Source organism: Eretmochelys imbricata, chromosome 11 (genome assembly GCF_965152235.1).
Source record: "Eretmochelys imbricata isolate rEreImb1 chromosome 11, rEreImb1.hap1, whole genome shotgun sequence".
Taxonomy (NCBI): domain Eukaryota; kingdom Metazoa; phylum Chordata; order Testudines; family Cheloniidae; genus Eretmochelys; species Eretmochelys imbricata.
The window spans coordinates 74078487-74093852 of record NC_135582.1 but is presented as its reverse complement, the minus strand read 5'-3'; the positions used below and the strand labels follow the sequence as shown (position 1 = coordinate 74093852).

The 15366-nt window shown below is 42.6% G+C and overlaps 1 protein-coding gene across 12 annotated transcripts in view; it reads right to left on the bottom strand.

Moving 5' to 3' along the window:
• HDAC4 (histone deacetylase 4) overlaps positions 1-15366 on the bottom strand; it is a 474722-nt gene that overhangs the window by 81689 nt on the left and 377667 nt on the right. For all 12 annotated transcript variants that reach the window (XM_077830169.1, XM_077830172.1, XM_077830164.1 and 9 more), the window contains 2 exons: positions 11812-12069; positions 4056-4242 (listed from right to left, as the gene is read on the bottom strand). In XM_077830169.1, the coding sequence (XP_077686295.1) occupies positions 4056-4242; positions 11812-12069 (445 nt within the window). The remainder of the gene's footprint in view (positions 1-4055; positions 4243-11811; positions 12070-15366) is intronic.

Sequence of the window (15366 nt, the reverse complement as noted above, 5' to 3'; positions counted from 1 at the left end):
CCCTTCATCAGAAATAAAAAAATGCTTTAACACAGAATATTAGAATAATTTATGGAATTCATCTTCACAGGAGATCAGAAGCTGGATAACTGCAAACCAATGGCCCAACTCGGGAATCCTTATTCAAGTGAGTAAAATTGTACATGCACCAGAATTCCAATTAATGTCAATGGATCTACTTGTGTTAGCAAGAACACAGGGTCAGACCTCTAATGTAACCAACCTTATGCTAGTTGTCATTTACCCTTGTGCAAATGCAAACTACTGTCATTCTGAGTTTGCAGGGTTTACATCTACTTTCTTCTCACATAGCACAAGTACAATGTCATGCTTCAGGACATGAAACTGATTGCCTGCAATAAGCAGGAAGGGTTGTTTTCAATTTCATATGTACTAATGCAACACACTCCTCAAATATGCAGTATGCACCGCACCCCTCCCCCCCCGCATATTTTCCCTGCAATATACCCTTCAAGCATTAGGAACTGGTTACCGCTAGAGACAGGATAATGAAATAGAAAGACCCAGTGATTTGATTCTGTACGGCATATCGATGTTCCTAACTCTCCCAAGAAAATGCATTAGAAGGATTTACTATACACTTTAGAAATAAAAGTGATAAAAAATTAGAGGCAATTTTTAATTCATTTGCTTAGTTTACACGAGGCTGATCTTTTAAAGATGCACTATTGGAGTCTGTTGACCTCTTTGGTCAGTTTGGTTAAGACCTCAAACCCAGATTCTCTTTTCAAGCCACTTCTTAAAAAGTGGATTATTTAAAAATTAATTTCAAATCCTAATTTACTGTAAAATTCAAGGCACTTAATTACAATATTAGACTTCAAAAATAGTCACCATTACAACTGAATCTTTTCCAGTATAACTATGGCTGCGTGTGTGAGACCATGTTGTGACAGAATGCCCTAGAGCTTTTCTCTGTTTGTCCTTACAAATATCTTAAAAAATTTTCATTCCCCACCCTCCAAATCAGTATTTTCTGTATCAAGTGGGCAGAACTTCAATTCAAGAAAGTAACTCTCTGTACCAAATCTAATCGGGTAAATCTCTTCTAGAATGTGAATGGAGTATGCCTGAAACATTTTGCTTTTACATTCTGTGCCTAGCTCACTGAAATATTAATGTTTTAAAATCTGAAAGCTCTTCTGTTACTCTGAGCTGCAGTAATAAAATGGAACATTCCTTTCCAGCCAAGGTAATAAGATATGTACCAAAAACACTTGTCTAAAAGATTCTCCCTCACCCCCGCTCAAGAAAGAAAAAGAAAGAGTCACAATTCGAATAAGGGCAGAGCAGGATTTAAATGCATCATTTATAATGGTATAAGGAAAAAACATAAAAATATTCCCTTTCCTCAACATTTTCTATTACCCAATTGCAATGGTACAGACAGCAGGATTGTGACTCTCCTTGCACCTTATGTTGGTTGTCATCTGTACTTGTGCAAGTGCAAAATGCTGCCATTCGAATTTTAAAGGATTTTACACCCCACTTTCCACTCATTGCATGAGTATAAATGATGCACAATGATGCGCAATGATGAGCACAATGTTCAAGGTAGCGGAGAATCGGGCCCCTAGAGTTAAAAACAGTTCACAAATTAAATGTTGTGAAAAGGATATTAACCAGATAAAATACATTAAGTACTCTGCACATTATTGTCTTGTCACAGTATTGTGTGTCTCACACAACGTAAAGGTAATGTGGGTTTCTTCTCGTTTTAAGCAATTTTTTAATCCTACCTGAACACTTATTTTCTTTAATTTGACGTCTACAATTGTAGAATTTTGAGCAGATTTATTTACAGTTTTCAAAATCACTACTCTTATTGTTCCACTCTAATATATAATTACAACTGAAATTACAAGGCACATATTTAGGTAAAATGTAAATCCCATGATAGTAAATGTTACTGTACAGTCAAATTTTGTAGAGATTCACATGACTGATACTGCAACTTAAATGATGAAGCTGGAAACAGATAAGGGCAAGTCATGACTCAACATCTAAAATGTATGTAGGATCCATAATCTTGAAGACTGGGATTTTCAAAGTGGCCTAAGAGAACTAGGTGCTCACTGACCACTGACCTTCAATGGGGTTTGGGTGCCTAATTCCCTTAGGATCCTTTGAAAATGCCAACACACACTATTGTATCCTTGCCCTTTCTGGTGCCACTACTGACTGCTTATTGTTGTTTCCATTAGAAATCCAGGTATGCAGACATTATAAAAACTTGACATTATAAGGCCTGATTTTCAATAAGCAGGCAACTGCTTGAGCATGTGCACTGCTAGACGTGCATACCCAAATTCCCAGCCGGCATGCACAGGCACCAAAGGCTCACACTTTACATCTAACTGCTGTTATTAATGTAGGCCAACAAACTTACAGACCAAGCTGATTGTCTTTCCTGGGGTGGAAAAATACTGGTTTATCCACTTAAAGTTATTTAGCGCAAAGAAAAGAAAAACAGGAATTGTGATTTGGCCTGAGACTTTTTTGCACACAGTCACATTCATTAACGGCCTTTGGTACGTTGGGAAGAAATCAGTTACAAAACTCTTTGTAACTACCTAACATAGGAACTGAAAAACTCCATATAATGACAGATTATCCAAAACAGAATTTACCAAAGAAAATAGAATGGTTTCAGAGTAACAGCCGTGTTAGTCTGTATTCGCAAAAAGAAAAGGAGTACTTGTGGCACCTGAGAGACTAACCAATTTATTTGAGCATGAGCTGTCTCACGAAAGCTCATGCTCAAATAAATTGGTTAGTCTCTCAGGTGCCACAAGTACTCCTTTTCTTTTTTCAAAGAAAACAGAATGCATTTGAAAGGATTTTGATGATGGTCCTTAATGGCTTAGGAAGGAGCAAACTTTTCTTTCTTTTGGTCTCTGGGGGAGAACAGCATCCTACAAATATTTACACACTTTGGTAGCTGATCCAAGAATGAGGAATTGTGCCTACCTACCTTCCATGATGGGGCTAGTTTGGACTATAACAAGAAAACAATATTATAAAATGTTATAAAAAAGCCCATTATTGCATATTTACAATTTAAGCTCAGCTGCCAGACCACTTACAGTATGGACTGAATATTTTTCTTTTCTTTCTCTCTCGCCCTCTCTCTTGCAATGCAACAGTGAAATCAAACTGTAAAAAATCTATTTAAAACCAATGTCTCTCTTCTACACAAATATCCATTCAGTGCAGGAGGGTCAGGCCATCAGGTAATCCGACGGCTATCCTACCTTAAGACAACTGGCTACCATATGCCATCTCTAAAGTGATCTGCCTCTGACATACCCCCTTCCTGCTCCTTACACCAGGGAAGAGCAGGAGCTGATTGGCAGAGCTAGCTCCTATGCCAATGATACAACAACTGAGAGTTTCCCCCGTCCCCGGGAGGAATTCACAACTAGGCTGCTGCAGCCAGACCACAGCCTCTTTGTGACACTTAGGAGGTGCAAAAGGGTTTGAACTGGGGCAGAGAACATGGTCCAAAATCTGCTTGGAAGTAAATTCAGAGTTCAGGCTAGAAGCGTTGCTTGGTATATTGTCCTTTATCAATCATGCTGTGCTTCTTCCTTCCTCATGTTTACATCAACCGCCTGGTTTAGTCTGAATTGGCCTTGTTTCTGGGAGTGTACAGTCATAACACTGCATCACTTTCACTTTTTTTTAAAGCTTATTTAAAATACATATACAGTATTCTCCCTTTTTAGGATCTCTCCCTTTGGTGATGGAGGGTGTGGACTGGGGGAGGGGAGGAGGAAGGGGAAGAAAGAATATGGTGTATAATGACTGACCCAGATTGTTCCACCCCCTACTTAGCCACAGAGCCTGGGATTAGCCACAGCCAGAATAATGTCCTGGCCTCCAACTGATAGTTGGGAATACACCAGGTTTGGGGGTGGCTTTTTCACGGGAAGGCAATCCTTGCCTCCTCCAACGATGTGTTAGTGTTACCCATTCCACTTCTACACGGTCACAGCCACATCCAATCACCCTCCAGTGCCCTGAAATATTACCTGTTGTGAACCTTGGCTTAGTGGGTGGCTCCTGTACGGACATGGGGAAGGTGGCAGATGCAGGTGAGGACTGTGCACGAGACAGAGGCCGATGTCCTCCAAAAGACACTGGGATGCCAGCTGCCTCCATTGATGCCTGGTAGTTTCTCAGCTGGTGAATGCGTTGCTGCTCCAGTAGAAGGGCTTGCTGTTGGGGAGGATGGAAAGGAATATAAGGGGACGGTTCATGCAAATATCACAATAAAAAAATGTTGGCACAGAATTTTAAAAACAATTTTGTTTGGAGTTTTGGTTTGTTTCCTGGATACAGTGAACACACACATACATTAAAAAAATATATGAAGGTGTGCTAAAATAAAGGCCTGATCCAAAGCCCAAGGAAACAGTGGAAAAGGTCCCATTAAATTCCATGAGCTCTGAATCAGGGACATAGTACACACTCACTCACACTACAGAGTCTACGCACCCTTACACAGCTATTCAAGTGCAGCTTTTAAAAAGCTCGAATTTGCTTTTGGATACAAACCCCACATGCTGACTTTGCAGCCTTACATGATTTACATTTTTGCTACTCAAGACCACCACTCTCCTTCTGAATGTGTGTAATAGTTGAGAGCTGCACATGAGTTATTACCCAGAGGCCCTACCTGTGAATGGATCAGGGCTGATGGCAGAATGTTCCCAGTGGAGGACCCTTCACTAAATGGCTTTCCCATATTGATCTATCAGACAAGGGTCAGGACCAAGGCAGTGCCAAGCTCATATACTTGTGCGGACACCCAGAAACAATTAAGACAAATTAACTGAAGGTGTTAAGTTAAATCACATTAAAACACTGCATAGACTGTCTACTTTAGAAATAGTCAAAGAATTTAAGGTGAGTGTCACCTTCTGTATATCACAGGCCACCAGGACGACCCGACACCCACACACTAAACCCAATAACTGAAATTAAACCAAAGTATTACAGACATCAGGAGACCAAACTATTATGTGCCACATGTGGAGAATAGGGGGTACTGAGGTGTACCAGTGCCTGAGGTCTTTGCAATGGCAGGCAATTACACAAGATACATCCAGATGATCCCAGCAAGAAACCTGCAGAGGAAGGCAAAATTTACCTCAGGACCCCTGCCAAGCTGACCTAGGGGAAATATTCCTTCGCTACCACTGGGGACTGGGTGGGACAACCTTTTCAGTGCTGTGGGCTGGATGCCAGTTGTGGGGCACCTCTGCAGTCCACATACAGAAATACATGGTGTAGAACATGGTGTCCTCCATGCAGCATAATTGTTCACATACAGCATATGAGATTATGCTGCGTGGATGATGCCATTTTGCAGAGCAGGTGTGCTGTGGGGTGGGACGTTGGGTGTGTGTGGACGCTTCTGATGACCATATGGAACCGCACTGCAGGCCAGATCTTGCCCACTGGCTGCCAATTAGACCACTGTTAGACCAATCCTGTGCATGTGGCAAGAACCAGCCAGCAAGCACCTGAAGGAGAGAATGCCCAGTGCAACCTCAGAGCACTGACTTTAGTTCCCAAAGTGGATTAAACTAAAATGAACTAAGACCATTTTACTTCTGAATGAGAGTGTCCACATGGGAGGTTAATAAGTTTTAAACTAATGCACTTTAACTTCATATCTTTAGTTAATTCCACTTAGCTTTTTGGAGTATCCCCATATAGAAAAACACTCAGTCTTTGTCTGAACTGTGAAGGATGTTTTCTTTTTAGGGTTGCTCAGGTAATTGTCTGAGATTAATACCTTATGTCTATATTTTTATTATGGCAGGGGGAAGCTGTACATTTGGGAAGGATTCTTGCAGCAGCCAGTTGTTAGCACCATGATGGTAAATGCTGCTTAAGTATGTTTTATTAATGCAAATGTGCCCAAATGGTCAGGCAATAGGCTCATGTTTGTGTAAATCAAATAAATAATGGGCAACAGAAGCATGGCTGCAAGCTGAAATCTAGAACGTAACTAAAGAACTCAAATGCTAGAAAAAACAGAAAGCTCTTACACTGGTCTCTGCAGCTCACCAAACCTAGGTACTGGCAGACTGCCAAGGGGAAGAAGTTCAAAAGCACAGAACCCTCATCTAGAGGGCAGACAGCAAGATCATCCCCGTCAATATGAACTGCCATGAGAGGGAATCTTCCAAGTAGCCAGGTACCAGCACTCGCACACTAAAGACTCTCAAACATCTCACAGTTGCAAATTAAAAGGAAACCAGTGCAGAGCTTTGAGCACAAGTACTATGCACTCAATGTGGCCCTCATGCTTGGAAGGGCAGACACACTCTGTACCTCTGAGTCAGGACTGTCCAATCTGTGGCCTTCAAGGCTCTAGACTGTGACCTGCAAGGGTTTGAGAAGATAGCATGGATGGGATGATGAATTGAAAATATGCTCCCTGATTTTTATGCTGAAGTGTTCAAATCAAACCCAGCACACTGGGGAGAAGTCAGGGGGCAGCTGGACTCAATTAGTTGCATGGAGCAATTGATTTGCATTTGACTCACAAAGGGCAGAGGGGCCCAGCCACTTGCCCTCAAACCCTTTCCTGGTCTGCAGGACGTAGATGAACCTAGGCTAGGTAGGCTCTGGAAACATTAGGTTGCTTGGGATTTAAGTACTGAAAAGGGAGTGGGGCCAGTAACACAACTTGGGTCAGCTGACACCTTCCCCCTTTTTACTGCTGCCAGGACATGATGCCTTTGGGAGATATTTGAAGGTAATGATGTTACAGCCACTTGAGTCTCATTTGGCTCCCTGCTATTCGTAATGCACAGGTCTCGCAGCATTTCCACAAGGTCAACAAACTTCTGCTGTGCTAGTCCTACAGAGGAGGCTGCTTCCAGGGCCGAGGATTCCATACAAAAAATACCCTTCCTCTTCCCCCTTCAATCTGGGGCTGACAGCTCGACTTAAACAAAATCCTCAGCCTGCTAACATCTACTAATCAAAGATGTATTTGTTTATTTTAAGAGACTCACTTTTTCTCTTATATGGGAGGAGTAAAAGAGGCCCACAACTGCAAACATGTGCACTATATTTTGAATAGCTAATACAGATTCAAAACCAAGGTGAGGTGAACTTTAACTACACTTTCAACTGAGCTTTCACAGCATTTAGCTCCATTTTAGTGACTGCTTCCCACACCACACCTTCTGTTAGTGGGTATTCTATTGCTGGATGTGGCCATCTATCTACATACACAAACATACTTTAAACAGCATCCACCATACTTAAACAGCCGTGCAGGTCAGGAGGACAGTCCTGCATGCACCTTGCACAAGTTTTCCCCACTCCTAGCCACTTTATGCAATGTTATTAATATATGAATATGTTTTTTTTTCTGCCCAAGTATGGTGACACACTGAGAAGTTACTACTATTTTCACAGATCATGGCTTTTTCTGTGGGCTGGACCATAAGACACAGATTTCTGGAGTTAGAAGGCAAAAGAGCATATATTTTATCTTTAAAAACCAAACTAGAACTGTACAATGCCAGAAACACACACAGCCCCCTGATAAAAATCAGTGATTTACAACAAATGTTACCATACTACAGCAGAAAAGAAAGGACCAGAGCCTCAACTGGCGTAAAGCGGCACAGAATCACTGACTTCAATGGAGCTACATCAACTCTCACCAGTTGAGAATCTGGCCAGTTATATTAGCAAAGGGAACAGAGAAGCAGAATTATGACAAGTGACCACTGGCAGAGATGTCCAGGTCTCGAGCACGGGCTTACGTAACACCTACTCTGTTTATGTTCAAGGCCTAACATGATACCAAACAAGTAAATGAACGCTGTTTAACAGTCACCTTTGGAATTCTAGGTATTCCTGTGCAGAAGTCACAATTTATTTGCCTGTATTATTCACAGTTTACAAGGCTGATCTATTTAATGAAGGCATCTCAGGATTTTTTTTTTTTAACAGTATTAAGTATTTTTCTGTTTTCTTGACTTTCTAGGTATAGATTAGATACAATCAGGCACTTGTTTCCTTCATCTTTAATCCACAGACCTGGCCTACAAGGTATACAGAACCCAGTGCAAAATACTCTATGTTAATTTATATATCCTAATTGTATTGCATGCAATGAGCATCCTGTGGTCTGGAGGCTGCTCTCCTTAATGCTCAGGGCTGCTCCTGTAGCTGGGGATCCGTTAACCAAAGGAATACATCTGTGATGCCGCCTGTCTGGGCTGCATGGAGGGGAGGTAGCATAGGAGCAGTTTTAGCACAAATATCACCTGAAGATTCCTTCAATTAGGAGGAATCCTCGAGCAGCCAGATGCCCTAGCTTTAAGATTGTTTTGTGCTGTCAGAGTGGCGCAAACCAGTCACGCAGGAATTCCACTTTATTTTCTAAAGAAATGACATTTGTTTCCTAGGGTTGGCACATTGTTCTTTAGTGGACAAGTCATGTGTTGATGGTACGGCGGAGAAGGCTGCCCTACAGTGTCTGAATCTGACAAAAGCAGGGGCATGGACATTAGAAATAATCACTGTTTTCTTTCTGCCTAAATGCAGGTCCAATTTGCATACTTTCAACCAAGCTAATAAATCTGCAACGATGTGTACTGTGTATAAGTCGTTACAAGGAATATACAGTTTTGCCCTGATGCTTCGCTTCCCCCCGTCAATCCAGCCACGCTTCCTGTATGCAACGTCTGCAGATGACTTGGTATGCTGGCCAGCAAACATCTCATGGTGAAGAGTGTTGTGTTCCAGCTAAATCCCAAAGGACATGGAAATGTTTCCAAAGGTTGCATCATGCTGCAATTACAGCTAACATTATTTTCCACAGGCAATGGGGATTCACCAATTTGTAACATACCTCTCAGTTGCTTTAGGTAAAGCCCATGGAAGTCAATGAAAAAACTCTTATTGACTTAAATGGACTTTGGATCAGGTCCTAATTGCATTGTCTTGTGACAGTACCTCCCCTCACTCCCCGCTTGTACTGAAGCACATAATACTATATTCATAAAATTCAAGTGCTATCATCTCTGTGGACCATACATAGGTGCACTGCTGTCCTTACTCTTCTTCTAATGGGGTTCAATATACAGCCATGTAATGATACCTCTAGCCCGTCTATCTTCTAACCATATTTAGACATGGCAATGTGATGATGCTTATTGATATATTATTTAATTTCTATAATTCTAAGGATAAGTACTTCATTATTCTTTGCTTATTAAACTTATTAGATGACTGGGTTAATTTTAGAAATGCTTTCATAGAATCATAGAAGATTAGGGTTGGAAGGGACCTCAGGAGGTCATCTAGTCCAACCCCCTGCTCAAAGCAGGACCAACACCCACTAAATCATCCCAGCCAGGACTTTGTCAAGCTGGACCTTAAAAGCCTCTAATGATGGAGATTCTACCCCCTTCCCCCACCCCCAGGCAACCCATACCAGTGCTTCACCACCTTCCTAGTGAATACGCTTTTCCTAATATCCAACCTAGACCTCCCCCACTGCAACTTGAGACCACTGCTTCTTGTTCTGTCATGTGCCACCACTGAGAACAGCCGAGCTCCATCCTCATTGGAACCCCTCTTCAGGTAGTTGAAGGCTGCTATCAAATCCCCCCCTCATTCTTCTTTTCTGCAGACTAAAGAAGCCCAGTTCTCTCAGCTTCTCCTCTTAAGTCATGTGCCCCAGCCCCCTGATCATTTTTGTTGCCCTCTCTCCAATATGTCCACATCCCTTCTGTAGTGGGGGCTGCAAAACTGGACACAGTACTCCAGATGTGGCCTCACCAGTGCCAAATAGAGGGGAACAATCACTTCCCTCAGTCTGCTGGCAATGCTCCTACTAATGCAGCCCAATATGCCGTTAGCCTTCTTGGCAACAAGGGCACACTGCTGACTCATAACCAGCTTCTCGTCCACTGTAATCCCCAGGTCCTCTTCTGCAGAACTGCTGCTTAGCCAGCCGGCAAAGTTAATGTAGTTCATGTAGTTAATCGACATGTACTTCAAATGTATACCAATTATAAATACTCTGACAGGTTTCAGAGTAGCAGCTGTGTTAGTCTGTATTCGCAAAAAGAAAAGGAGTACTTGTGGCACCTTAGAGACTAACCAATTTATTTGAGCATAAGCTTTCGTGAGCTCACTTCATCGGATGCATTCTTGTTAGTCTCTAAGGTGCCACAGGTACTCCTTTTCTTTTTATAAATACTCTATGATTCACACATACTTGTCCCTTTAAAATCAATTATAATTGTACAGTAAAAGTTTTCAGAGTAACAGCCGTGTTAGTCTGTATTCGCAAAAAGAAAAGGAGTACTTGTGGCACCTTAGAGACTAACCAATTTATTTGAGCATGAGCTTTCGTGAGCTACAGCTCACTTCATCAGATGCATCTGATGAAGTGAGCTGTAGCTCACAAAAGCTCATGCTCAAATAAATTGGTAAGTCTCTAAGGTGCCACAAGTACTCCTTTTCTTTTTTAGTAAAAGTTTTGTTATCCAGCATGTTGGGAGAATGGGGGTGCCAGTCAGTCAAAAATTCCAGTTAACTAAGTTATCCTTACCAATGGAATAACAATTTTCAAAGATTAGAATACAGTAAAATGAATAAAGTATAAAAGAGGAGACAGCTACTCACCAATCCAGGAGTAGTACTGCCCTGCAGAGTGGTTGGTTTCTTGAAGCACTTAGGTATATACAGGTAAAGTTTTCTATACAGGAGGGTATCTTATGACACCACATATCACTATGGGCCGTGCCTGGCATATACCCAGATCACTAAAAATACACTTAATACTAAAACTATATTGAACATAACTGAATCTTCCTTTGATGATTCAGAAGGCACTTCAGGATCTTGCAGTGCTCAGGGTTGTCATTATCAACATCAATTATCATTGTAAATATAGATGGTGTAGGAGATTGGGCTGAATCTGTCTGTAATGACCCTATGACACACCTGGAAGCGGCTTTTTTGAATCAATCCCTGATATCAGCTTGCTGACTTGTCTTCTGCCTCTTTTGCATAAAAGTAGAGTGCAGAATGTGCAGTTGCATAACGTGCTGGGCAGTAAACTAGTCCCGGTTACTAGATTGAAAATTTGCATTGGGGGATATCAGAAATGCCAGTTAAAAGAGCTTTCTGGTTCATAAAGTGACGGATAACACAGCTTTTACTGTATATGATCTGAATACAGCACCAAGTTATAGTGTGTACAGCAAAATGGTGATAACACTGCTACCCAGCAAGCAGTTGGCTCAGTCCTCAAAATGGATCAGATCATCATATGGTACTGCCAGGGCTTCAGTCCTCTGCCCACTACTGCTCTGTCCTACTTCGAAGGGGACCTATCCAGCATGCAGCTCACTGTGCTGTGGGGTTTTCCCAGGCAGCTGTGCCCTTCACACTGCTGGGGATGTTTTGGCATGCTGGCAAATATTAAAAAAAAGCAGCAGCTCAGCACTACTTCTGCCTCCACCAAGAGGAAGATAGTCTATATCTCTCTCATTGAAACACCCTGCTGAGCTATGCTAGCATACACTGCCCTTCTAGCTATTTCATTATTACTGATATTAATCCATGTTACTACCTCTGCGAACTTATCTCAAATACCCCATCTTTACATAGCCACAAAACAGGTACAGAGCAGACGGTGGCAGCAGAAGCTTACCAACAGTACAATGCCAGTCTGCTTCCATCATATTCTAAGAGACCACTTTGTAGACACATTCTCACTCGGTTGTATCTTACCTGACGGAAGAGCAGCTCCTGTTCAGCTTGCCTCTGCCCTGGCTCTAGTTCCGGTGGTGGCTCTGTTTCCTCTTCATCGCTCTCAAGGGGCTCTTGCTTCACCTGCACCATATTGGCCAACCCTTGCATCTCCTTTTGGCTTGAGACTCGGTCACTGTATGGCTCCTCCAAAAGTGCTTGGTGTTCTCGTAACTCCTCTTCTGTCTCCTCAGGGTGGCTTTCATGCTGGCGGGCTGGCTCGTTCGGTTTTGGTATCATCTGAAAACATCCCAGAGGTTAACTGATAAATAAAGTGTAACACATCAGAGTTAAAGCCGACTATGTTCTCAACTAAAGAATCAGCTTAATGAAAGCAAAATAAAAAGTGACTTAGTATTTCTTACAAACTAGCTCCAAAACAAAAGGATAATTATAGTAAAGAAAAAGACTGGGTTAGCCTATTAATCTCTTATCGGGGAAACAATGTCCTAAGTAACAATGATCCTCTTTTTTTGTTGTTTGATTTTTCTCTCAAGAAATTGGAATCCCCTAAAGCCTGTATGCTTTGCAGGCTGCTCCACTTCATTCAACGTCCGCAAGGAAACAACCATTTGGCAGTAAAAACCCAGAAGCAAACGAGTGACAGATTTGTTCTTGTCTGGGTTTCCTGTTTCCCTGTTTGCCAAGCCTCTTTCTGACATACTCATAAATTGCATCTTACAAAATCAGATGCCTTCATCATGATTCCCAATGAAGCTGAAGTCGAGTATTTTAGTTGCTATAGGAGAGAAAAGTTGTGCTTGGTGATTTGTACCACAACTACAAAAATAAACACCAAGATTCGTGCTGCCCTGTACTTAGTCAAGTGCTGCTAATAAGCTTGTTTCCTCCAGCTGTCACACTCGCTTTGCAACCTCAGTTCCCAAATGTTTGGGAGTCCATGTGACTGTGACCCGAAGAGCCCCTCCGTACCAACCGGCAAAGGGTTTCCTGTTCTGTCAGCAACTCCTACCACGCCTGACAAATTCATTACACCTAACACATTGCTGTTGCAGAATCTAGCTATAAAGAATATCATGTGAGGTGTCAAATGGAAGTTGGTGACACATGGGTCACTAATATCACTGTGAAGTTTATGTACTAACACTACATGAGAAATTAAATATACAAACTAATATTAGGCTTTAAAGTCTGTAACCAAATAAAGGGAGAAACAAGTTTCTTCCAGTTCAGAAGCAAAGTAGTTATCTCTCTGTGTTAGGCAGATTAAGCATTGTGAGCCAAAAACGGAGCTATACCGGCATGCAAAATCAATAGGGAAAACAAACTGATGGGAGGGGGGGAGAAATGTGAGCACAATATGGCAGCAGTACACCGGGGAACAACCACAGGAATGCATTTCAAAGGGCTACTGGACTATAACAGGGTTCAAGGAGAAAATCATTTCACTGAGGATTCTATTGGCGGGGGAGGGGGGAGAGAGAGGGAGGGGGTGGTTCATGAAGGAATGGATCCTGGATTGACTGAAAACCAACAAACTCTGCAGAAAGACTTCAAGGGTGAGAAACTGCTTTAGACAAGGGTTGTAGCCTATTAAGTCAAGTCTTAGTGCTGATCTACACTGGAAACTTACATTGACAGAGCTACGTCTCTCAGAAATGTAAAAAATCCACACCTCATAGTGGCGTAGTTAAGCCTATTATGCAGATGGGAACTGGGGGGTCTGGGTGCAGGAGCTGAGGCTTGATGGGATGGGTGTTCCAAGTGTGGGGGGTGAGGCTTAGCCGGGGGGAGGCTGGGAGCGGGCGGGGGGGACGGAGGGAGGGGTTGTCCGGGATGCACGGGGATTGGGTGAACAGGGGAAGCAGCTCCCCGTACAGTGACCCCTCCCCGCACCTGGAACCTCTCAACCAACTCTGCCCCCCGTATCAGGAGCCCCCTGCACCCAGAACCCCCTCCACCAAGCCCTCTGAACCCCCACCCCACTGAGCCTCAGCCCCTGCATTGGGAGCCCCCCTATACACTGACCCCCACCCCACTGAGCCCCAACCAGTTGCACCCTAACCCACCAAGCCCCACTCCCCCAGCCTCCCACACTGAGCCCTAATCACTTTCACCTGAACTCTCCTGCAGAGTCCAATTCCCCCTGCACCCAACCCCCCCTACCGAGCCCCCGTGCATCCAGATTCTCTCCTCCCCATACCCAGACCCCCCACCGAGCTGCCTGCACCCAGATTGCGCCAAACAGAACCCTGGTACTCTTGAGGGAATTCTGCGCCAAAAAATTAAACATTTTAAAATTCTGCATATTTTAGTTGTTCAAAATAGCACAGTAACACCATAAAAATATAATCACACCTTTTTCAATTATTTTGGTAATTTATTTCAAAATAGTTGTCAGCAAATGATTGAAAATGGTGTGATTATATTGTCTTATTTTGAAAAATAAAATATGCAGAATTTTAAAATACTATGCGCAGAATTTTTATTTTTATTTGCACAGAATTTCCCTCAGGAGTATCATATGCATAAAGTGGGTGAATTAAAATTGCAGTCAACTTTATTTCTGGCATTTCCTACCTTCTGAATGCTTGACTTTGCAACCTTAATGTTCTTTTAATTTACATTTTTGTGTGTAATTTCCAAGTATCACAGCAGAGCCAGGCTCACTGCTCTCAGTTCCAGTGCTCAGCACCACCCTGATTCTGAGCAATCACTACAGGGAGAGCATGGCTTTGCTCCGTATCCCTGGAATGGAGCATGCACAGTCACTCTGTGGGGCAGGCACAAGCATTGCTTCCCATACACAGGAGCTGTGAGGAGATGGTGCATGCTCAGCTGCTCTGTGAGGATGGCACATGTTCAGTCAGTGCTAGGAGCTGTGAGGGGATGGCATGTCTTCAGCTGGGATGGCACATGCATAGTCTGGTCATCACTAGGAGCTGTGAGAACTCACTCCATGAGGACTGAATCTTTGGAGATTTGAGCAACTAAACTCTAAGAAGTCTCCACTGAGCCTGTACAAATGGCAATTTTTGAAAGTTCAGCTTGGCCAATTTGGGTGGATTTTCATGGGGATGGCAAAAGGCACATCTGTGACACAAAGGCCACCTTGCATTCAAATGTCAAGTCCCTGCTCCAAAGGATGGGGGACTAGAAATTTTAAAGAAAACATTGCCAGAATTTTTTTTAACATCGGCAACGCATGTTTTTTCCCCCAGCCTTGTTCTCAGAAAAGTTTGAACTATTTTGGCAGAAAAGTTTCCTCAAAATTCAGCCTGAGGCAGACATCTGACATGCAAAATTTGAAAGCAAATTGTAAACGTTTGGCAAAACCATAAGCAACTGAAAACAGAGTGCCATGACCCCTGCCTATAATTAAAAGACAATAATCCATTACGTGATTGTTAGTTACGCTGCTACGCTACATAGAAGGGCCCTAACATATCTGAGTGTTCTGAGAATACACTTTTCCATGTCAGCATTTGGATGTTATCCGATGTGATAAAACTGCCCCACACGCAGTATTTTAAAGCATTTTAACTCATTACTTTAACAAGTAAAACAAATGGAAAC